General features: G+C 41.4%; 1 protein-coding gene across 1 annotated transcript; it reads right to left on the bottom strand.

The window, feature by feature from the left end:
* Positions 1–521: 521 nt before the first annotated feature.
* Positions 522–23,788, bottom strand: LOC101163930 (membrane progestin receptor delta). The gene is made up of 8 exons (XM_023964195.1): positions 23,686–23,788; positions 9,951–10,192; positions 7,057–7,184; positions 6,723–6,928; positions 4,291–4,417; positions 4,110–4,206; positions 3,837–3,981; positions 522–2,130 (listed from the first exon to the last, which is right to left on the bottom strand). Exons 1-8 carry the CDS (start codon positions 23,768–23,770, stop codon positions 1,865–1,867), a joined length of 1,296 nt encoding a protein of 431 aa, XP_023819963.1. The 5' UTR covers positions 23,771–23,788; the 3' UTR covers positions 522–1,864.
* Between the last annotated feature and the right edge of the window lie 2,178 nt (positions 23,789–25,966).

Below are 25,966 nucleotides of genomic sequence, written 5' to 3'. Positions count from 1 at the left end.
TATTTCTTTTATGAAAATGCCAGAGCCGATTCATTGTGGTCTGAGCCTGCTGCTAATAATAAACCACTCTGCTCTGCCTGAGAGGCTTTAGAGGTGAAAGAAAAAAACCTAATGAGTCAGAGCAGAAAAAAAGGGGGTTTTAAAAAAACAAACTTCAGCATCAGGCAGACTCCAGAAACGTGAACGAATGCAGGGATTTGTGTGAATCAGGGAGGACTTTTGCCCAGGAAAATATTAGACGGTGATTCATTTGGCCTTATTCTCCTGTTCAGATGAGCTGCAGCTCATTTGTTGACGAGCTGAAGCTCATCTGAGGAGTTTCTGACACAATTCTCCCTGTGCTGCCCTCTGCTGGCCACCCTCGTGCACTGCACCCCATTCTGCAGCTGATTAAAATGTGATTTTAAAAAAATACAAAGCAAATTCAAGCAACAGTTTAAAATTCATCTTTTCCGTTAAAGTCATTTTTAAAATTAAACTCTGCAGGATAAAAACACCTCTGAAAAGATTCACCATGTAACTGCATTGATAAAAGCTTCAGTTTAATTACACAAGCCTTTTAAAGCAAATTACAATTTACACAAAGATCAGATATATGTTTGTAGAGTTTCTTTTAACATTAAATCAGAGACAAGTTGTAAAAAAAAACACCATAAAAAAGGCACAACATGTTTTTCCAACCTCCCGCCTTCCCTCGGACACATCTCCAAACGCCGTCAAATCCACAGATTACCACAGGTCTTTCCACGATTCAGTGTCAGGATTCTTTTTGTTTGGATATTTTGGTGAAAATTCTGCTCAGAAACCAAGAGACTCTGGAGCAAGTGAAGGCAAATGCTGCTAAAGGAAAGTTCCCCTGGGATTCTACACTTTCCAAAGCTCCATTCCCACCAGACCACCTGCTTTTCCCTCCGAGCAAACCTCCGTCCTGACCGGCTGTGGAGAGCTAGTTAGTGTGTGTTAGCAGCTGGTTACTGAGACCGTTTTGTGCCGTTTGGAACAGTTTGTGTTTGGTACGAACCTCAAACACCGACGTTTTTCTGTCACTGGCCTGAAAAAGTGACAACGGCATCCAATGGAGCCACTTTGATATTGAGCTTTCACCAAACACAAGTGAAGGTTCATCTGAATTTAAATGATCTACATTTAAATTAAAATTCCCAAGTTTTTCCCCAAACACTTTGACTTGAATTTAAAGTTTTAAAGTAAATATTTTGCTTTCCCCCCTTTTTTTTTAAAGATTTTAATTATGATCAAAAATAGCTTTTAGGATGAGTTTGTGAGATTTTCACTGAGTTATTTAGAAGCAGCAATAAATATAAAATGTCTGACTTCTTTTATTGTGAAATGTAAACGTAGAAATGAGTTGTTAATGTTGGTTAGAGACCCGAAGCACCACAGAAAGGTCTGAAGTTATTCAGCCTTCTATCAAAAGTCAATCACAGTTTTGGACAGAAACGCCACGCCAGGTTTTTTTTTTTTTTTTTTTTTAGCTTTTGGCAGATTTCCGTGTGAGCTCAGAAGAACGGGGAACGCTGTGTTCAAAAAGTGGTGCCTGTCCTTTAATCACCGCCTCGCTGGACGTCTCCGAGGGCAGATCATGACAAGGAGGCAATCAGAAATGGAAGCGTCTGACAATCAACGCCGGGCTGGAGCGCCGTAGATCCAATCTGCATTAGATTATAAAGGGTGAGGAGAGACGGAGTTTCTGCAAACCCGGCAGCAGCGTCCTTCGACCCGCAGACGGGTCATCGGCTTCTGACCGGACACAAACACAGGGAAACGTCAGTCTGTGGAGCGGGAACACCGCCGGCCGGGACCTCCTTTGGAATGTAAGGAAGCTGCTTTGTGGGAAGCCCCGCCCTCACTGCTCCTTGCACCCGCAGGTGGGGGCGTGCTGCTGGCCGCAGCTGGGGCGGGGCTTCCACAGCAGGAGCGCGCTGAACACGGCGATGATGCCCAGGTTAAGGACAAAGCTGAGGACGAGGGCGCCGAAGGTGCTAAGGAAGGACGGCGCCAAGCCGTGGGTCTGCAGCCACTGGCGCCGCGACGACATGTCGGCGAGGACACCCTCCATCTGGAAGTGAGTTCCCACCACGGCGCTGACGTGGAAGAGCTGGTGACTGTGGCCTGAAAGAGCCATCGCCACACAACAAGTCAAGCAACAGGACATACCAGAAAACTCCATTTCCCAGAAGGCATCAGCAATTTCCGCTATTATTATAAATAAAGATTACGTCAATTTTTTTTTAAAATTTAGATTATTAAATTAAATCACACTATCTTTGACCCCCTGGGGGAGCGGGGAGCTGCAGACACAGCTGCTCTCTGGAACATTTTCGGTGGATTTAACCCCCCAATCCAACCCGTTAATGCTGAATGTCAAGCAGGGAGGCTTTGGGTCTTTGGTCTGACTCGGTTGGGTTTGAACCCACAACCTTCCAGTCACAGGGTGGACACTAACCACAGGGCCACTGAGCTGGCATTAGATATTAGATGAAGGTTTTGTGAAAATTACTTTCATTTTGATCATCTGAGTTTCTTCTTTTGCCGTTAAGGTTCCAAAACAAAATAGAAATGTCTGTTAAATAAAAAAGACAATTTTGATTCTTGGGTGTCGATTGTTCAAAGATCTGCAGGGAAAACAGAAAAGAAGATAGAATTTGACAGAAAAAATGACGTTTTTAACTCGTCCTTTTCTCTTTCACCCCTCCCTTTTTTTAAAAACTCATTCTAAAGAGTCTAATGGACTTGATAGGGGCGTTTTAAAGGCAATGTATGAATTATGATTATTATTTCAAGGTTTGTAGCTTTTGGAACAAAAGTTTGAGAGAAATCTGTTTCTAATCTTTTGCAGATGATTGTTTTTTGGTTCCTTCAGCTAAAGAAAGAAAAGCATTTTCTGTACTATTTCACTGAGAAGAAGTGAAAAATGTCTTATATTTAGACTTAAATGCTAAATATGCTAATCTAAAAATATGAAAAAGAATCTAAAAAAGTACAAATGAGCAAGAAGTGTTGGTGTTAAATCAAATAAAAGAGGACATTTTAAATAGTAATGCTTTTTTTCTCAAACAAAATGAGCCTTTGCAGCTGGAAGAAAGCTAAAATGGAGTTTAACATTTAGATGAAAGGCTAAAAACAACATTTAAAGACAAATATTAAACTGGCCAAAGAAAATGTACGACAGATAAATATGTTGAAAACTGTTTTAGTATATTCTAAATTACAGAAAAAAGCTGAAATTTTCAAAATAAAGCTAAACATTTTAAATAAAAACTTCATTTCAACAAAAGAGGCTCTATGATGCTGAACAACGATCACATGGAAACTTTAAAAGCTTTTAAAAAATAGAGTAAATATGCTGAAGAAAATGGAATAAATTCATATAAATCAAAATAAGGGGAAATGAATTCAGTTTAGCAAAGCTGTTTGTACAAATAAATACTGCAAGCTCATTTAAATAAAATAAAAAAACAGACGAATGCAGAAACAGCTACAGAGAAAAGGCCAAATCGTCTGAAGAAGGTGAATAAAAGTTGAAGAATAAATGGTGTCAAAGATCAAAAACCTACAAATGTTAAACAGACACTGAAAGGAGGGAAGGTTTGCTAAAAAACAAAGACTTTTTTTTTAAATTGCCTCAAAAAAAGAGGAAACAAAAGCTCAGACACAGTTTATTTTATGGGTTAAAAACCAGGACAGGTTTCAAATGTGGTGGAGCTTTTTTCTAGACTTTAAATGAGAGGCAAGTTTAAAAAATAAATAATTCGGCTGCAGACCAGATTTAGAAGGACTCAAACCCGCCGGCTTTCATTAAACTGCATGAATCTCACCGAAATAGTCGAAGCGCCCGGGGGCCAGCCTCTCCGGGAGGTGTGCGGTGAACAGGAAGCAGGTGAGGAAGGCGAAGAGGAGGTGGTAGCAGTGGTTGGACAGGGCTTCACCCAGGCTGCAGCTTCCCCAGCAGGAAAGAAGGACCTTTAACGTTTACAAACCACAGATTATTAGATTACAACTTTCGTAACAAAGGAAAGCGGATTAGGGGAGTTTTGCAGGGATTAGAGGAGCAAATCAGATTGCGAGTCTGAGCGCTGTGAGGAACTCACCCTGTAGAACAGAGGAACCGTGTCGAACAGGAAGGGGACGACGAACGCTCCCGTTCTCAAGGCTTTGCTCCTCTGGGGGAACTGCAGCTCCACAAACCTGCAGAGCCACAAAGACGGCAGGTCGGCTTTAAGCGCACAAACTGTCCAGAGCGCCTCCTGCGTGGCGGCCGCAGCGTCTCACCGCGAGTAGCAGGACATGCTGGTGCAGAGCAGGCTGTTCCCTATGGCGATGGGGATGAAATGCTGCTGGATCCAGCTGTTCACCCAGCAGTCCGGCATCACGTAGAATCCGTAACTGATGGCGCATCCTGGACATGAAACCAGAGAGGCTACCAACATTTACCACAAGTCTTCAAAGCATACAGAGCTAGAAATATCTGACAGTCTTGACTATTTCTTATAGAAAAATACAAGAAAAAGAATATTAGTTATTTTTTTATACTAAAAAGTTGCAACAAAAAAATAATCAGAGGCTTTATGGATAAATTCTCTTATTTTTACTTCATTAAACACAAAATAAAAATTTCAACAAACAATAATAAGATTCGAAACCACAACCTGCAAGTCTTAAAAACTTATTTGAGGAGTTTTGCATGTTGCCACTAGAGGGCGCCAGAGAACCTCAGAAATAAGATGCTTTCCAGGTTTTTCTCCATAAATCTGCAGTTTGAAAAATTCGGTTTTTTCTAAATGCAGTTCAAACAGAACATAATAGAAATAATCATAAAAAACATTCATAAGAAGCCGTTGAAAAATGTTCACATTTATTAGGTTTTTAAGGTGCTAAAATGACGTCACTTTATTTTTTTTTTAAATAGTGTGAGCATGTGATGAAATCGTGGTCAGTGGACAAACCCACACCGTATATCTTTTTACTAGTTAGGGAGCAGAGCGGGAATTCGGTTGCAGCCGATGTCCATGTTGAGCTTCTGTCGCACAAATAACTCCAGCACACTTTTATATCAGTTCTAACCTCAAAAGTTTTACTTATTAAATTGAAACTTTTTAGATTTTAAGAGGTGAAACGGATTTGCAGCACAGGAAGGATTTCTTTAAGAAAATACAATTAGAACAAATAAAAAAATGTCAGATTCTGTTTCCTGTCCTATAATGTTATGGTGCTTCGCTATTTAAAAAAAAATATTTAAAGCTAAAGGACATTAGAAGTCAAGAACTTTTCAACAATTTACCGCCTATAATCCCATATTTGAAATGAACTGATTCAGTTAAAAAGTGACTTTCTTCATTTCAAATTCAAAATATGTCCTCGTTTTGATTTAACCCCATATCAGTGCAGATTTGAACAGACGTCCTGCATTGAAATCTGCATTAAAACGTGCAGAAGACCGAACAACAACCTGAATAAACGTCACGTTTTCGGTGAGTCTGAAGGAGGCAGTGGGGCAGAAAGCAGCAGCGCGTCTGAACTGATATGTAATTCCACTCATCCACCTGCTGCAGACACCATAAAAGACTAATAACTGCTTTGACCATTTAAGTTTCCTCAACTGCAAGGCAAAAGAGGGATGATAACGGGTGTTCTGGGCTCAGGAATTTGCTCACGTTCTGCTCCCGTCCTTTTCCAAACACTTTTCTTAAGGTGGTCTGGCAGAGACCAGACAGTTCTAATGCCGATGATAAAACAAGGTATAAAGGAGGATTTCAATAAATGCAGATGTATCAGCAAATATTAGGAAAGTTTGAGCTGTTTTCTCTGTAATTCCTCTCTGCTTATAAATAACCAGTTGCTGCAGGACAAATTCGGGTCTTTAAGGTTGTTTTTTCTTATGATTTAAAAAAAAAAAAATCTTCAAGCATCTCAATAAGCTCAGAAACTTTTCCGGCCTATAAAAAAGGCCTTTCAAGTCGGAATGTTATGGAGATACATTCAGTGACAGAAAAATCATTCATTTTGATGTCTGGTTTGTGCTAAAAAAAAACAAAATATTCTGTTTGTTTCATTTCTTTCTACTTTCTTTCAACATCTAATTCGTTTGTTCCCTTTCGGGGTCCAGGGGCTGCTGGAGCCTATCCCGGCCACTTGCGGGCGAAGGCAGGGGACATCCTGGACAGGTCGCCGGTCTGTCGCAGGGCAGGTTCATTGATAGTTAAATGGAAAATTTTAGAGGATGCGAAGGAGGTGGTGAAAAGAGAAAGCCTGCTACTTATTTAATTTTTACTTCATTTAATATATTTGAATTTTTCTGGATAAATTAGTGTAAATATAAAAAGAGAAGACGATGATTAAACCCTCTTCTGAGCCTGGATGGAATGAGCTGATGATAATAAGTAATATATATATATATATATATATATATATATATATATACCATTTAAACTCAGAAAAGTGATTTTCATAACTTGGCATACCAGAAAAGAAACCAAAAAACATAATAAATAAACGATATTTTTAAAAGCAGCTGAAGAGTAAAAAATGTTCTTCTGCTGCTTTCACCTTCAAAAACATTAAAAACAAAGACGTAGAAGAGAAACTCATTTTAAATTTTGCGAATACTTTACTGCATCTGTTTTGTTAGGATTATGGGGAATAAGGAAATTCATTTTGTATAAATGCTTTGAGATCTTAAAAAGCACCAGCAGGTGGCGTCTCACCGAGGCTGTAGAGGCTGAGCGCTCCATAGTCGAAGAAGTAGCAGATGTGGCGGGACTCCGGTGACATGGTGCTGAAGATGTGAGCGCAGCAGGAGGTGAAGGGATAAACGCAGATGAGCAGCATGTAGACCAGCAGCGGCCAGGCGTAGCTGTCGCTCAGGAAGTCCATGGTGGAGCCGAGGAGGAAGAAACGCCACAGGAAGTACCTGCAAGGAGCCGGAGAACTTAGTCACCGCTTCTCAGGCCTTTAAAGCTGCCTCAAAAACAACGACACCACCTCCATGTTCTTAAAACATCCTTTAACGTCGATTTTATGAACAATGGTGAAGCCCACCATGTCGGTAAGAAGTGGGTCCAGATGTTGATGGTCTCGTTGTTCATCTGGAAGCTGCTGAGGATGCAGTCCAGGGCGGAGCTCCGTGGGTGACGATATCCAGATATGATACCATCTTCTCTGAAGACCTGAGGACCGGAACACAGAATCCAGCTGAGCTGATGACCTCCAAACCCCTCCAACAAAGAACACTTTTGTTTTTCTGACCATCCAACCACCAGCGAAGAACCCCTACAGGTCAGGAAGCATCTCCGATCTTTTCTGAGACTGGAGTTAATTTCTCCAAAGAAGAAGGAACTGTGAGAGAGAGTTTGTGGCTGAATTTGATGTAAAGTTCAACTCTATGCAGACGACACAGAAATAGATTTAATGTAATTCCAGCACATGTAGAGGAAGTAAAACGTTGTCACAGAGGGGATAAACCCTTAGGAACCAGGCGGTCAGTGTTGGTTTTTGTAATGTGCAGCTGGGCTGTTCTACATGAATTGGTTTTTGTTTCCATCAAAAAAAGAAGTTTAAGATTTTTTTCTGTGTGAACTTTTATTTCTACAGTGTAATTGTATGCAGCATTAAGCACATTTAGCTATGAAAACAGGCGTTTGACAACTTTAATGACTTATCCCAGGAATGAAAGAAGAGAACATTATTAATATTATTGTTGTTGTTCAATGTGAACTTTACCTTCATATCCTAATGTTCCTGATCGTCATCTACCAAAGAAACTAATAAATAAATTAAAAAAAAAAGAAAATTAAGTCTAAAACTGCCTTTCTGAGTATTTCCTTATTCAAATTGTTGTCTGTCTCTCACAGTTGAAGTATGAGGAACATTAAAGTCAGTTTTTGGGTGGAACAACCTGCAGAATAAAGACTAAAATACTCCTCTGTATGCCCTTACTTATGCTTTTCACTATAAACATATCTGATAAGATGTGCAGAAACCCGAAAACAACAATCCAAACATTTATCAGGAAACGTTTGTGTCGCATTCAAATCACTATTTTAAAGTTTGCAGACAGGAAGCGGAGCGACACGCTTATTCTGAGAAATCTGCAGACCTCAGCGCTGAAGTCGTGACGCGAAAGTGTGATGCAAAGCAGCAAGAACAACCCTCGCTTGTCTCCTATGAGAGAAGGTCACTCCAGCAAGGTGGACACTGGCCAACACAGATGCTTGAGCTGCAGGCTCCGCCTCCTCCTGACGCTCTCTCAGCCTCAGGTCTATCCAGGATGAGTGAAAGTGTTAGGCTGACAGGTGTCGTCTGCGGCGTGCAGACGCGCTCTAAACGTCTGCAGACATTCTGAGCGGAGAGGTACAATCCTGAAGCTTTTCGTTTTTCTCAGCTGAGCTTTGCAATGCCGCAGTGACTACGATTCTGTGCGACTGTTTGCACACAGACGTGGGAACGAACGGAGAAAAAAACAAAGAGTCCGTCTGTTAGGAGATGAGAAACCAGCAGCTGGCTTTCACTTAAAAACAGAAGGTTATGCAGACGCCACTCTCAGCAGGATTAATCCGAAAGTTCTTTACAAAGACACCATTTTAAAAAACAGTTTCAGGAAAATAAGAAATAATTCCAAATGGATAAAAAAAAAACTACAAAGGACGGTGTTTTGACTTGAGCTGCTTTAAGATGTTTTTTAATTTTTTCATTTTCAGTCATCGTTCCTACTGGGATCAGAAATGGAAAAACAAAACTTATTTAATCCTGAAATAACAAGAAATCTTTATTTTTCCCTTGTATTAAAATGAAATGTTCTGTGAACTGAACTAACAAAATCACCACAGCATTGATTTTCAGTCAGCGGTTCCCAGAGGCCACCAAGAAAAAAACCTTCAACCTGCTTTATTTCTAACCTGATTATGAAGGAAGAACTACTGGATTCTCTCCACCACATCCAACTTACTCTTCTTTTTTTTTTTAACTTGTCCTGTCCAACAGCAGACAGATGAGAGCTCTCACATCCAACTTACTCTTGACGCATGTCAAGTCGCTCGGTCACGTCCGACCGCTAAAATGAAACCTCCAAGCTAGCAAAGTTAACAAAAAGCAGAAATATTTACAAAGTTTCTTTACGCAGAAAAGATCCAGTGGGGAAATAGAAGAAGAGCCTTCGACTTCAAAATAAAAGAAAACTGCATTTAACAGACAAACACCAGGAGTCTCCACTCAAAATTTGGATTTATTGTGACGGTTGTTCCCACAGACTGTAATAATAATGTAGAACCGTCAGCAACCAGCTGTCTATTGTTACAAGGATGCTGCGAATAAAGTTGTTCAAACAGTGGATTCACATATTCAGAATGCAGGATGCATCAGTGGTTGAATATGTTTCTCATTTTCTGTTTCAGATGCTCTTTAGGGTTTGATCAGAGCGAACCGCCGCTTTTATTTGTAAAACAGTGAAAAACGATGGAGAACTGCACAAATCGAGGGCAGTTCTTCTCCATTCGTGCCCCTGAAGTCACTGGTGTTCATATCCTGACCAGCTAAGCTATTCAAAGGAATGAGAGGAAATTAAAAGCAAACATGACTCAAATCCACAGAAAACAGAAGTCAAATGTGATGGAAATGTTTGTTTTGGAGCCGCTTTACAGTCCAGTCGTTTTTGGGTGTGTTGTCTCTGTACAGCTGTGAATGTTTACTTTCATTTCAGCTGTTTTGTCTTTTTTTTATCCCATCAAATGATCTGCAGGTGTCAGAAAAGCTATGTCTACATAGTTGAAAAACGGCATGAATAAAGATGTCTGTTTCTCCTCCTGATGCTTCTTTGATGCTCTGGAGAACAGGAGAGTGTCACAAACGTTCAGCTCACTATAGGGTGAAAAGCGAGTGAAGCTCAGGTGGAGCAAACCTCTGGACTCTAAGAGTCTCTGCAGGACACCACTGCTCACCTTAGGCACCTGATGGATGTCAAAGATGTCGGTGGGCAGTCGGATGGCCCCCCTCCCTCGCTGGTAAACCTCCCTGATCCTGGCACGCCCCCCACGGCAGAAGACGAACCAAATGGGGTAGTCAAACACGGGGATTCTGGGGCCTCCATCCCTGCTGTCAAACTCCCACTTCAGGCAGCGGCTCCACTCCTGGCTCCAGCTGATGCTGCTGCTGGCGCCGATGCCGCGCCACACTGGAAACACTGCAGAACCACAGAGCGCAGACTGTAAACACACAATTCAGGGACAAAAGCTTGGAAATATTTAATATTGACACCTAGAAATGCCAGCAGAATCCAGATTTATGCAGATGCAACTTGGCAGCAGAAAAGGAATGTGAGGGGAGCCAGTTTGACCTCCCAGAAAACCATTATTTAAAGCTGCATGATTTAATGTGACAACCTTCAAAAATGTCCGATTGCAAAAGGAAAGAGCACTGTGAGAGAGAATTCGTGGCTGAATTTGCTGTAAAGTTGGACTCTATGCAGACGATACAGAAATAATTTTTCAGAAAGCAAAAGGCGTTTGACAACTTTAACAAATGATCGAAAATTATTTTTTTAAAGCTGCATAATTTCATGTGACAACAATTCAAAATGCCTGATTGCAAAATGAAAGAGCACCAGAATCCCAGCCTTTTGGCGCTAAAGTGTTGTTGGTATTTGAGCCATGAAGTGTTGGAGTTTCCTAAAATCGGAACATCTAATGCAGCTTCTGCTTCACTGGTTTGTTTCCAGATTTCACAGCTTTTCTACACCATGAGGTTTATAGATGTGTGAAAAGAAAAACAAAATAAAGAAACACAGAATTAAATGTGATAAAAACGTTTTTTAATTAAAAATAAAAAAACAAAGTGGAAAAAATTGAGTTGTACGTTGGCATGGGCAAACTGTTTGAATAAAAGCTTCGGGTTCCGTTCTAGATTGGCCTAAATTAAACCCAATGAAAGCTCCCACTGCCTATCCACTGGTGTTCCACAGGGTTCTGTTCTCTGCCTCCTGTTGTTCTCAGCATATGCCACATCAACGGGCTTCATCTATTGAGATGAGTCCGCTTTTTCACCAAACAACATGACAAAGTTCTCATTTTTATCATTTGGGCGATCTAAAATCTTCACTCCATCTCCCAGACTTCCCAGTCATTCTGTCATATGGTTGCCATTGACAACCATACAAACTAATAACCAGTTCTGTCTGTGCCTTGTTTGTCCATTGCTTTGAAAAAAAAGCTAAAAAATCCATTTAATGTATGGAAAGGAACCACAAAAAACCCATAAACAATCCAAAATAATAGAAATCCTGTCTTAATAAAAAACTCTAAAGACTTTTTTTTTTTTTTTTAGATCTTGAGGTGTTTCATATGTTCACCAAGTTCTGCAATCTACACAAAACCTCCTTTGGAGGACTGTTTCCTTAGAAAAGTTTAAGGTGGAACTACCTAGTCAGTTTAAGGACCAGCACATTTCACCCCCCCTCAGTGAACCCCAGCTGTGGGCCTGCATCACAGGCTGTGACAAAGTGATCTTTGTCAGAGACGCTGTTACACGCTGCACTGAATGGAAATGAGGCGTCGCTCACAGAGGCACTGCACAGCCCGCTGCAGAGCGCCACGCATTTAAATGCACACTGGCACAGATCTTACATTTTTCATGGTTGCACAACGGTGTGCAACACTAAAAAAAAAAACCATCAGGGCTTCTTTTCGTGATAACGGCTAAATTACAAGTTTTAAGGCATAAAGAGACACCGTCTGTTCCCTTTTCTTCAAGCCTTCGAGGCAGACGTGTGTCAGAAATGAGTCTGCATCCCAACATCCTGAACACGGCCGGCTAGACTTCATTCCAACAGACACTGCTGCCAGGCTCTGGTGTAATGCGTGTCATGCAAAAATGAGCAGGCTCACATGTTGCACAGGGTCCGCATATTATTTTAGCATCATGTGAGAGCGCTGCAGAGGTCGCAGTCTAACTGGACCCATAAGACCAGCATGAGCTTCATGAGTCAGGAGGAAGTGCAGGAAAGGAATGAGGTTTTCTGTCTGCGGGTCCATCAGAACTCTGCTGTCAGTCCCACGTCATGCTACAAATCTACAGATGTTGTTCATGTTGGGTCAGACTCAAGTTATGTTCATGGTAAGGATCCCATTCTGTGTGCAGAGAACTGAAGTCGGATCCTCAGCTTATGTTGTAACATGAAGGGTGCACCATTGACTGTATAAGACAACTGGACTGAGTGACTCCGCCCCCTGGCATTCCTGCTAATCCATTTTTTATTTTCACAGTATTTTTCTGTAGTTCAAGTTATTCAAGTTATAAACTGACCAATCAGATGCTCCAATAAAAGTGGGTAGAGTCTGTTGGCCCCCATGTCCAACGTTCGAAATGTTTGATTGACAGATTTCATTTTGCCCGCTTTAAAAACGCTAACTTTTGTTTTTGCGAGATTAGAAACGTTGACTCAGGCCGACTCGGACCTGTCACCGCTTACTGACAACACCTGGCTACAACATGGTGGTCTACGTATAGTAAAAACAGCTGGTGACTGAACTGATCTCATTTGGTTGGAGCCGGAAGTAAACCTTTCTCTATGGGGGACGTCAAACTCACTCGCTCCAGTTCTCATATACAGTCGATGGTGTGCGCTCTGGTGATGTCTGAAAACATCGGAGAGATTTTGTAGAGAAGACAAATGTATCTTAAATTTATTTGATTCATCAAACTTATCAGATTGGACTTTAGAGCAAAACAAACTGATTTTCTGCTACTTTTTACGTAACAATACTTTATTTTAATAAATAAAGTTTAACCCTTTGCTCATCTTAAATATGAAAACTGTTTTCTACAAGCAAATTGTTTTTTTTTTTAACTTTGTGCTGCCATGACCTGAGAATTTCTCCCTGTGCGATGAATAAAATTTAATTCAGGTACTTGGCATTGGAATGGACATTCAACAAAAATCAAGTTGAATCTTGAAAATCAAACTTAGTCAGAGGCACAAAGCCTAAACAGGACTTGACCAGTTTCCCATCAATTTACTGAGTTTAAAAAGCCTAAATACTTTAGTCTTTCTTTACCCTGTTTGACACTAGAGATGTCGCCTACCATAACTATTCGACTGTTTACGCAATCAGCTAAAATCAGCTGATTCTGATGGGGAGAAAGTATTGGCTTTGGACGTATATATGATACACTGTAAAAACGCTTTTCTCCGCATCAGAATCCGTTGATTTATGTTGATTTCGTTGTGCTGCATTTCTGCACAAGGTTGTTTGTCTCTGCTTCAGAATCAGCTGGAGTTACTTTAATTTTAACAAATGGTTGAAGAGTTGTTGTTGTGGAAAGAATGTCAATAGAGTAGCAACAACTCCGGTGTTAAAGGGTTAAAGCATTAACATTAATTACTCTTATTGACTCACATTAAACTCTATGTGACTGTTTCTGATGAAGACGCGTGTCTGGAAGTCTGAACTAAAAGAGGATTCCAGAAACCTGGTTGTCTTTATGAGCTAAACACAGAATACAAGTTTGTTATTCAGAACTTAAAAAAGTGAAAACGTTCAAAAATCCAAAATATATTTGCAGGTTCCGATGTTTTTATTACCATTTTTTTTGGCACTTTGTGGGATTTTCTGTCTAATTTAGGTTTTGTTTTTATATTTTTCTATAAATATTGTGTTTTGATGTAAAGCAGAGTTTTGTAGTTGTCAACATGTTTTTGTTCTCCTCCTCTGAGTCATCAGGAGGTGCTGCTGATGTGGGCATGTGCTGCAGGGAGGAAGATCTGGTTTCTAAAAAGTCCTTTTCTGGGATTTCGTAACACTTCTCTAAACACTGATGCAAATAAATCAGGAAGAAATCCTGCATGAGCTCTGGAATCACCAACAGTCAACAAACACTTTTTTTTCCATTTTCTGTTCTTCTCCAGACATCTGAGATCACCCCCTCACACCTCCCGCTCATGATCTAATCATGTGACCTCGCTCAATGGATGGCTTTATGGGCCTGAGGCTGGCGAGGAGGTGGGTATGCAGAGAGTGTGTTGCCCAAACATGTGACTTGCCCCGCTCGTGCGACAGGCTCTGTCTGTAGGCTCAAGTGTTTAAGAATTCCACGTTTCTGCTCCGACACGTCCGGACGACGCTGATGTGGCCGTCTGGAATCCCTGAAGCCTTAATGACTTGCGAGCAAGATCCCACATGCTGAACGCACCTGCCTGGGTAACGAGGAGGAAATGACCATAACTGTCGGTCTGTCGCGTTCAGTGCTCTGCAGTAAACCGCATCTCTGCACAAGACTGCCAACAGCCAAGCAGTCATGACTGCCTCACCTGCACGTCTGTCCAAACACACACACACACATACACACCGAGTCAGCGCTGGCGTGGTTACAAAAATATACACAAATCTGAAGAAAAAACATCCAAAACTGACAGATTTTGATTCAAATTACAGCCAACAAAAATCTAAATGTGACATCTCCCACAGCCGTTGCCTCACACCTAAAAGCTGCAGTTCCTTTAAGGTCCACTAGAGGCTGGTTTCAGGGGAATTCACTTTGTGCTATGCTAGGCATTTTAACATCTGAAGTGGGGGTCATCTAGACCCACTAGACAGTGCTCTGAACCTTTTTTCTTCAATGATTTGTGATCTTCACTGGTGTCCATGGATTACATGAAATCTTTCCACCTTTATCATGGTAGGGAGAACACGTCAATGGAAGGGTGGGGTCATCTAAGCACAAGGGTTAAACCACAAACAAACCCAAAAGTTAAAAGGTGCTGATGTTTTCCATTTCATCTTCTGTTTATCATAACATTGTGAGTTTTTTAAAGGTTTGTGGCATAAATAGTGTTTCTCTATCCAAATAAAAAAAGGATTTTGTTTTACGGATTCGTTTGGACTGACACTCATTCACAACCAATCTTACCAAATGTTACCGTGACTACGCCAACTGCCAACTGCCAACCGTGTCAGTTGTTGTTCACCTTTCAGCATTTCCCTTCAGGGGACGCGGCAGCAAACCAGCTTTTTACTTTGCACCTTTTGATTCGTTCACATTGAATTTGAATACGACTCTCCCCCTTTGCCTAAATTGCAATTGTGTGTTTTTCATTTTAATATTTTGTAATGTATGCATTTTTAATCAACAATCAATTTATTGTATATCCTTTTTAAGTGATATTTTATGTTGTTTTTAATTGTTGATTTTAGCTTTGACAGTTTTAACATCTGTCTGAGGACAACGGATGGAAAAATAGCCGCTGGGTTAATTTTGGCTCATTGCATGCAATGGTTTTAATGTACACTGAAAAAATTAATAAATTAATTAAATTTAACCTGATTTGCACAGGTAGTTTGACAGAGATTTTTACTCCAGATGCCCTTCCTGACACAACCCTGTATTTTATCCGGGCTGAGGACCAACACAGGGGGACCCCGGATTTGGGTCCCCTTGTGGGGACATAGGCAGTAACGCCCAAACGTGTATGCAACATGTCCAGACCTGACAGAGTGCCGTGTACCTCTAAAAATCGCTTCGACAGCAGAAAACACAACCTGAATCAATCCATATATGATATATTCAACAAGATTACGACTTTAACGCGTGCCTTATAGTGTGGAAAATCTGGTATACCGATTTTAGGACTGTCGTTTTCCAGGACAGGCAGAGCAGCGGTAAGTCTTTCGAAAACAGTTGAGTGTTAGTCAAAGACATGCCCTCCCACTAGCTTACAGCCCCTCACACCATCAACCGAGCATCGGCGGTGCAACAAAAATAGTGAGCAATATCAGAGCTATCCAGACGTAGAGTTTAGATCCAGATTTCAGCTCAGACGAGGAAAACAAAGACGTTCATGGATCTAGTCATCTATGAGTAGACGCATCAGAATAAAGCGGGGCTGGGAGCTTATGGCCCACCCAGCGTGTTTTCTACGTCATTCTTTTTGAAATAGCCTGTTTTCACTTGCTACTGATTCAGAACTATTTGAATAAATAAATACTAAGAGATGCATTTTTAAGCTTAGTTGTCTCCATCAGAAGAAAAAATGCCACAAAAAGCATGTAGGTGTGGGTCTTTAACACCTAGCTTCTAAACCTGGATTTCCTTAAAGCTGCCAACTAAAAAAACATGCATTTATGGGGCCAAAAAGACAAAGCAAAAGCAGTTTTTTTAGTTTTGTTCAGAAGCTGTTGTGGAAATTCATTCTCAGCCGCACTTTATTTTTGGATTTCCTGAGACAGGATTCTGGGGGGAAATCTGAAAGCAATAAACAGTCGATGTTTTTGAATGCAAAAACAATCAAAGAATGAAAACATGTGGAAACCTCTCTCATTTAAAGTTTGTAAAGTGAGATTTTGAGGAAAAATTTTGGTTGGAAAAAGTAAAAAATTGTGGTAACGTTGAAAATGAGATGTTTTCTTTTGTTTTTGGCAAAGACAACCTTCACATTTCATGATGACTTCACTGTTAATTTCTTTAAGGTCTGAGGTCGTGTTGGCACAATTATCCTGAGGTTGTATTCAGACTGGAGAAGCCTGTTGGTCCAGACAGAATCTGCTTAATTTGGTCTGATTCTGAGGTTGTATTAAGCTCTGAACCAAATCTTGTAAAGAAAAGCATCTCTACAGCCATTGGCCAGGAATTACAGCAAAGCAACAAGACAAAGACAAATTTAAGTCCTACGCTTATCATCATTGTTGGACAGTTCACTGATTCAAATGTTATATTTCGCTGCTTTTTGAATGTTTTTGTATCAACGTCAGGTACAACATTCTTTACTTTGGTACGGTGAAGACATGCAGCGGGCAGTTGCTCAGAAGACAGCAATAAAAAAACACTGATAGGTGTTTATGACATATAGATTGTCGTGTGAGAAGTAATGTGTATCACTTTAAAAGTTGTTTTACTGAGCCTGCATTCATCCAACCAAATTTTATTGAGTTGCTGTGCCTCATCGTTGCTCCACGTTTGTCTGCTCTGTTTACCTTCCATAGCGCCCGGCTATGGTGGCCATTTCAGTCCAGGTGTACGGAGCGTATTCAGACTGAGGAAGTTCAGAGCAAACTGGAGCTCAGTCCAATTGGAAACAAACCGAGACCACATCACAGTGTCTTAGTATCCCAACTGGACCAGTCTGTTGGTGTGAAGGGCACAGCGCTCAGTTTGCTGAAGTCTCATTTGAGTGGCAGCGGTTTTTCTGTCGAAATTGGACAGTGGTCTTCCTCAGAGTCTCAACTCAAACACAGTGTTTCCCAAGGCTCAGTCTTAATTCAAAATGTGTCGTTCCACTGCTATGCAGATGACATCCAGATCTACCTTAAAATCTGGTGGAGATGATTGTCTTGACAATTTACAGAAGTGCTTAGCAATCATCAAATCTTCGATTCCAGAGGTGTTTGTCTTTGGAAAGACTGATCTGCTGACCGGTTGCTGTCGTTCCGTTGGCTCCCTGGACCCTTCAGGTGCTCCTTTCATTAGGAATATTGGGATAAACCCTGACAGGCATTTTGAAATTGACAAACAGGTCAGTGCTGTTATCCAGTGTAGTTTTTATCACTTGAGGCCGATCAGTAAAGTTAAGCCATATCTTCCTTCTCATGCTCTGGAACAAGTGATCCATGCTTTGATCTTTTCCAGACTGGACTACTGTAACTCTTTGTACAGTGGCATTGACCGGTCTCTGCTCCGGTGACTCGGGGAGACAGAGGCTTTTCAGTTGCAGCTCCTAAACTCTGGAATGCTCTCCCCTTTTCTGTGAGGTCTTCAAGTTCCCTCAGTGATTTTAAGACACAGATCGATGGATGTTTCTTTCAAGGTGGTTTCGGTTTTTTTCCAATCAAATTGACCTCCGGTTTGCTCTGAGTTTCTTCAGTCTGAATACGCTCCGTACATGGAGCAGAACAACTGGACCGAAATGGCCACTGTAGCCGGGCATTATGGGATGTAAACAGAGAGATGAGGGGAAACGTGAAGCAACAATGAGACACAGCAACTCATTAAACTGTGGTCGGATGAATTCAGGCTCAGTAAAACAACTGTTAACGCGACGCACACTGTTTTTCAGACAGTATGTCCTAAACTTTTATCAGCACACCTTCTTAGGCGTCGCCTCCTCAGTAACCGCCTTGCAGCCTCTGCCGTACCATAGTAGAACAAAGACAGTGTTGTACCCGACGTTGACATTCAAATTTGGTTAATCGAAATATAAAGTTTGAATAAGTTATCTATCTGGACAAGGATCGCAAAGTGTAGGACTTCCATCATTCTTTCTTTGGTTGCTTTGCCCCGCCCTCAAAACTCCTGGCCAATTACTGAAGAGATCTTCAGTCATGTGGTTTTTCTTTACAAGCTTTGGTTCCCGTGAAAGGCAGTCTGAATACAGACCAAGAGCAAGGTTCAGGACTCGATCTGGAAAAAAATAAGGAGACTCCGGACCAACAGACTCTGAACACACCCTCGGACTGAAACTTGGTTCCAGATATTTGGGGAACACAAATTTGGGTTCACTTTGAGCGAACCAGATGTGTCCAGTCTGAATACACCCTAAATGTTTTCCTCCTCACACTTCCTGTGAGCATCCAACAGGAGCTCTGGTGTTGCGTAACTCCGTGTTCCTGCAGATGCCTCCACCTGCTGTGGTTCTAGGAACCCTGACAGTGAACCAAACACTTCTTCACTGCATTGCTCAACACCGATGAGGTAACCGCTTCCAGACGAAAAGGCTCAGCTGGGAAAGCTGTTGGTCAGGAGTCTCCCTCCACATTCCTCATCCCACTTTCTTCCAGATGCAGACACAGAACAAGAAAGGAAGAAGGGGTGAGCTTCAGATGCAAGAGCAAACTGTGGTACTTTGAGTGAGAGGACGGTTAGGGAAAATGGAAGGAAAATATCTCTAGAATAGAATAAAGTGGGAAAACATCCTCACGGATCGAGTTTATTATCCCGTTTAATTATGTGGAAAATCCCCGTCAGAATTATATCTCCCCCAAACCTGTCCATCAAAACATTTAAAAAAACCGAGCGTTTTCGGTGTTTTTCTCCGGGAAAACCGCAGAAACGACACTCACCGCGACCGCCGGCCATCCGGAGAGCGTCTCCCGGCGCGTCCTGTCTCTGACCGCCGTTCTGGTGTCCGCTGCGGCGGCTTCCTCGCTGCTGCTCTGCCGCTGGGCTGTCAGAGAAAGTCGGAGCTTCCGCGGCCTCTCCCCAGCTCCCAGCCCTCCCGCGCGCGAGCCAGTGGGAAGCGCCGCGAGGAGCTCACGTGGATCTCTGGGACAACAACAACACGAGCCATGTGCTCCTGAGCGCGCGCCGCCGCCGAGCCGGACCGAACGGAGCCGAGCCGTTGATAGTAAGGACAAGAGTTCACCCAGTGACACACCCACTCCGATAGAAATTGTGTTTTTAACATGTTTTTGTGGCATTTTGTCATGGAGGACAATGAAGAATAAATCCTAATTAAAAACAATAAAGGCCTATCTTATCTCCTATCTTATTATTTGTAGTTCTATCTGCAGACTTGAAAGCCATTGACCGTCTCTGACTGTTTGATGCTGTTTTTTTATTTCCATAATAACTGGTGTCAAGCGATTTCACACAAACCATCTTCAATAAGTTAAGTTAAATTCATCCATCTACAATCTACAGCTGGTCCTGATGGCAGCCTCTCTTTCCATTCTGTCCAGGATAGTGATGTAATCCCCTCAGCAAGTCCTTATGCCTTGGTCACATACACTGGGGGAGTTGACCCGTCCCGGCTGTTGGGGGTCGCCACAGTGAATTAGCTTTCAGCGATTCGCACAGGTAGTTTGGCAGCGTTTGGATTGTCCAGGGGTTAAGGAGGGTCGTAGAGAGGAGCGGCTGCATCTTAAGGGGAGTGCAGGTGTGTTCTGCAGTTCCACTGAGGCTCATACGTCCACCTCAATGATGAAGTGCGTGTGGTAAGTGTTTCAGGAAGCACTTACATAGGTTTTTTTTTAGGGATGGTTGTGGTGCAGGGGTAGAGCTGTCGACCTCTCGTTGGAAGATTAAAGGTTCGGTTCCTGCCTGCCCACCCACGCAGGATTTGGAGGGGTTAAAAAAAATAATCAAGCCTGTGTCTCATCTACTTCCTCCTTGCATGTGGTTTAAGTGTCATCTGCAGCATCCCCTTAGAAAAAAATGTGCATGAACATTTTCTCTCTACCGAGTGGCCTACGATCCAACTTTAGTAAATGTTGTGTGGGCCACGTTCATGTCCCCCGTATCCACCCGTAAGGGCAGTTGAGACGAAGGCATTATGTGCTGTGCCCCACGGTTACACATCACTTCCAAGGCGCCCGGGGTGGCATATTTACAGCCTCAGTCGGGTCGTCCTGAGTGGCGCCTCAATTCTGAGTTCTTCCAGGATCGTTGAGCTTTGCTCCTGTTGAAGGGGGATTGGAGCCCCCTTAAGAAAGTTCCCCTCCACCCAAACCTGACCTCGACTGCTGGCTCACAACCCACTTGTTTCAGGTAAACAGAGCTTTAATTTCTAACTCAACTCCTGTCTTCAGATCAGCACTAAGTCAGATGTGAGCTTCTGCCTGCAAGCGTTCATCAAACACTAAGACTTTGATTCTTTCCTCCATCTTTTAGAGAGTGACCCCCAATCCTAGAGCTTCTTCTACAGGAGTTGGTTCACTTCCTGCAGGTGACTTGTCTCTTTTGTGCCACTTAATTTTGTCCTGCCATCCAAACGAAAATTTCGTGCTAAACAGAGAAAAAAATCCGGTTTCTATAGTTATTAAAAAAAACCTGCATATCAAGAAAAAGCCGTTTTCTTCCAAGTCAAAACATGAAACGATGAACTCTGGATTTTCCTGAACTGTGCTCTTAGAAAAAATACTTAGGGAATTATGGTAGTTTTTACAGGTGGCTAGTGATCCCTTATTAAATGACATTACCATTTAAAACATAATTATGTTTTCATGTGACACTAAAATTACCCAAAGTTTGAAAAATGTATAAAAAGGACTGTAAATCATGAATTTATTTGTGGATTGTGTTTGTTTTTGTCTAATATTTTCATTTCTGTTTTAGCAATTCATATTTCTACAGAGAAAAGACCCGATTTACAAAGCGCTGACCACAGCAGTGTTGCCAGATAGTTACGATTTTCCAACCCAAAATACATCTAAAAGCTGCCAGACCCCACAAAAAAACCCACCCAAGAAGTTTATCCGGTAGTCATTTGTTGTAATTAGCAGTAATCAATCATTAATCAATTATTACTTTCCTGTTTGATTATTTTTGTGTTTTGCAATCAGTTAGATCAAAACATAAAATAACAGGAAAAAAGACAACAACAAATGTGAGCTCACGTAAATCCTCCTTTTTTCCCTCAAACATTAAGATAAAAAAGAAGATAGAGGAAACAAAACACCAAATAATCAAATACAAGAGGCTGTAGTATAACATGTTTCTGTGTTCAAAAGTGGAAATTGTTCTTGCATTTTCACTTGTCAAGAATTAAGTTAAGGTAAAGCAAATCTCCTTATGAAACATTAAAGAGTGCTTTGATATGTAAAAACCTGTTCTTGTGAATACAACCTTTTCCAAGTATGAATTAAGCAGTCAGAGATAATTGACTTATCATCTGAGATGAATTCAATTAGTATTTGGTGGTTTTCCAATTGTGTATGAAACAGAACATATTGTGCATCAGCAAAAATGTTACCAAAAACCTATGGCGTTTGCATTCATAAAACAAATTATATATTGTTTCTAAATCACTATCACAAAAAGCGCATTTGTTGCTTTTCTACTCATGTCTTTAAGTCCGATCCAACATTAACTGCAGCGTCCCACAATGAACAATTTCTTTTAATCAACTTCAAAAGTCCTGAAGAAAATTGATGTTACGCTGAGTAACAACCCAGTTTGCACGAAGTTGCACAAGGAAGGAAACAGGAAATACGCTAAATACAGAGAATTTGATCACAGAAATCCTACATATAAATAGCATTTATAGCATGGATTACCCACCTCCCCTAACCGCACGCCCCCGGTTCAAAAGCATTTCAATAAGGAACCAAAAAACGCAGAACTGACCTCAAACCCGCCCAAAGCAATTGTCGTCTGCAAATTATGAATCAAACTGGCAAAACTGAGAGGGCGTCCTGTTTTATAGGGTCACGAATCAACATCCACCTTCTGTCAACACTGTCCTGTTTCTGCAGAGGACTTCATCTAACCCACCATGTCATCACAGAAAAAACGCTGTTTTACCTCAAAACGTGAACTTCTCCTGAACTAATATAAATGTAAAAAAACGAACAAACTGGAGGTTTTACACTTGATCTGGAGCAGAAAGGCTCCTGCTTATAGCTGCTTCTGTGCCGCTTCATCAATAGTCACTTTGTTTTCCTGCGGCTGCTGTTCTGGGCTGAACCAGTTTGGAATGGTGGCCCACATTCAAGGCTGCGATTTGTTCATGATCGTCTTATTTCAGCTCACTGGATTCCCTGGAATAAGTCTGATCAGGCCTGAAGGCAGGAGGGGATTTTCTGGAATCAATCTAAGTTTTCTCTGAGGAAATGTTATGAAACTGAAGCCTGTTTGCTTCTGGCCTCCACTACGGTTCGTCAAACCTTTATGTAATAGCCAAGTTGCTGCTGGATAATGAAGGGTGGGGGGGGGGGGGGGGGGGGGGGGGGGGGGCAGAATACAGTGCCCCCCCACCCCTTCACTGTCACCTCAAAAGGTAAAGGTATTTACAAAAGCAGCTTCTTACCGTAGTTCTACTACAGCATTTCAACACTTCAGTACTACAGATCCTCCTGGAGATGTGACCGTCTACATTTTCTGGCCTCTTTGTGCCAATTCAGCATCAACGCCGATCACATAAGACCACTTAGTGCCGTTAAGATTGTTTAAATGAGCTTTGAAAAACTTCCCAGAGGGTTAATTAGGAATGCAATCCACAGCACAGAGATTTAAATCAACTTCTTAGAGTATTTTATAACTGGATTTTTTTTTTATATAGATAAGGTTCCAATAGTTACAACAGCGTTTTTGGGACATTTTACAAAAGTTTTTTTTTTTTAATTACGACTTTAAAGTAAATTCACAAGAAAAAAAGTCATGACTGTTGAACTACGAGAATGAAGTATTTATATATTTATGAATTTAAAAGTTATATATATATATATATATATATATATATATATATATATATATAAAAATATGATAGTCATTCATGTTACGCCTTTAAATCTTGTAAATCTACGAGAAAAAGTCATAAATAAACTAGAAAAAACACCAAACTTTTCCGTTTATCGGAGCCTAGCTTGAGGATGAAATATGTGGAGCCTTTTGCGAAGCTTTGTTTTCGGATAGATTTGAAAAACAAACAGATTCTGAACCTTATGGCGACTCAAAATTAAATTATTGTCAGTGTTTCCGGGGTTTGGTGTCGGTAAAGCGGAGTTTCACATGTAAATAAGGATCTCAGAGACACGTCTGGGTGTAGATGACCGCTACTTTATTTTCCTTTTCATTGACACACCCAGAGATCCATTTGTCACCTTACAAACACAGAAGCGGAAGGAAAGCAGTGTTACATACGCCCCCTCCTTCAGATGAAATGTCTTGTTTCAACACAAAACAGCAAAGATGAATGAAAATATTCTGTTATGGTAGCATAAGAACGTTGAAAATGCTAAAAAGTTTGCCTACTTAGAAGGAAGCGTAACACAGACCAGTCTTTGGTGGAGGAAGAAAGGATTGGAGCGGACGGCTGCAGGGACACCGATGTCTTCATCAACGGGCTGCAGGGATCCTGCAAGCCACCCATCAATGAATAAAACATTAATAAATCATAAATCAAACAAATGAGCCTCCAAGCATTTGTAACGTTATCCATAAACATTCAGCTCACCTGTTCAATAAATGTAGTCGGTCTGTTCTGCTGTTCACTTTTTGTTCTGTATGCTCACTTCTAATTGAATTTGTTCATGTTCTGCTCTTTACGGACACTGAGCTCTGTTTGTATACTAGTTCTGTGCCTGTTTACAGCTTAATAAAAGGTTAACTTTCATTGTTATGCTTTGTCTAAATGTATAAACCTGATTAAACTCATCACAGCTACAGAATCCCATTAACATCACAGAGATGTCAATTATTTGTAATAGTTTCTATTGAAATGGCTGAAACTGTCAAGCAAAGTTTCAGAAAAGATAGAGAGAAAAAAACCCCACATGATTTTCTTTTTAAGTCAAACTGTCCATTTGTTTATTTCTTTTCTAAAGTCTTTAGGACATTGAAGTCAATAGGAAATCCCTCTTTAAACCAGCCCCTGCTGGTCATTTGAAGAACTGCAACAATTTGCTTTTCTTTAATTTAAGAACAGGTCGAGTTACAATGTTTTTTTTTTTGGTTACAATGGTGGACTTTTACCTGTACTTGGGTACAAAGCAGTTAGCATTTATATGAAGGAGAACATAGACATTTATCCAGTAGACAAACCGTCTCTAATGTGACTTTTTTTCTGCACATTGAAAACAGGTTGACTGGAGCTTGCTCCGCCCACTCAAACAACCCAGACAAAAAAATTAAATAAAAAATGGCAATTAGCCAGGACAAAGTAAAGTCAGTCTACCTATGGGTGCAGTCACATGTCAATCAACCTTAATAAAGCCCAAATTTGAGTTCTAATAAAATCAAAACAAAGTCAACCACATTTCTGACCCAAATCTGCTTTTTCCAGTAAGCTTTCGGTCCAAACTGTCTGTTGGGACATATAAGTTCAAATAGCATCAGGCAACCATGTGGGTCACAGACCAGTACAAAGCCATTGGGGCCACAATTAAACCTAATGAGGCCTAGAAGTTGAAATTTTGAAGTTTAAAATCAGTCGAACTCTGCAGAGATTTATTCAAAAAGCTGGATCTTTTATTGCAGGAGAGAAGAAAACAGCAAACTTCAGTTACCGATTAAACCAGCCCTAAAGCATGTCAGACACATGTGAGCTAAATGCTGCAGGGGTTCTTTGGGAGGACAGGAAGAGACGTTTCTAAACTATTGCAGAAGAACATTCGGTCCAAAGCAGGAAGAAGAGACCAGAGGAGAAAAAACAAAGACTTTACAATTTGATCAAAACTGCCCAGCAGCCTTCTCTGATCCATCTGCCGATCTGCACATTCCTGCAGTAAAGAAAACACCACTGGATGCTCTATGAGGCGCTGCACAGGGCACAGAAACAACGCTCGTTCTGTCCCAGTCCAGAGTCAAGTAAAAACCTTTGAAAAGAATAATGAAACCAACACCAATCCAGAGGAACTCACGCATGAACTCCAGACAGGCGAGGCACTTCCCCAGTGCCAGCACGGACCCCTGTGTGGACATCCTTCAGCTGACCACCTTCAGACCACTTCAAGGCTCAAATGAAGGTTTTGGTCCTGGTCTGAACTCCTCATCCCAGCAGCCCGCTGCTAAAGTCTGCTCCACAGCCCTGCAGAGCGAGAGAGGGAGTGCAGCGGGTCACAGAGGTCTACAACCCACTTACCCAGCAAAAAAAAAATCTGGGCCAGCACCGGTGCCAGCCGTCTTCTGTTGTTACAGCACTGCCGCTGCCAGGGGACTGCTTATTCAGAGTTCACTCTGTGGTGGGCTCCGAGCCTGGGACAGACGGGGAGCACAAAAGACAGACGAAAGAGGAGAAAAAAAGGAAACATGGAGACCTACTTTGAGAGAAAAAGACAAGAGGCCCTCCAAAGGATTCGCAAGAGGAGCAGAGAGGGATTCAGATCACGTTTACTACAGTCCTGTGAAAAAGAAAGGTCATCATTTGTCAGTTTTGAAGCTTTAAGACAAAGTAAACTGATCTTTCTCTGGTTTTATAGTGGGTAGGAAGAGGCGTTTAAAAGAAACGAATTCCCCAGAATCCAAAATGTTCACTTAGAAATGCTACAAAACAAACCCCACAGCTGCTGCTCAGATTCCACAGATTTCAGATAAC

This window comes from Oryzias latipes, chromosome 16 (genome assembly GCF_002234675.1).
Source record: "Oryzias latipes chromosome 16, ASM223467v1".
NCBI classification, from domain to species: domain Eukaryota; kingdom Metazoa; phylum Chordata; class Actinopteri; order Beloniformes; family Adrianichthyidae; genus Oryzias; species Oryzias latipes.
Note: the sequence above shows the minus strand (reverse complement) of the source record. Positions and strands in the feature narration are given on the sequence as shown.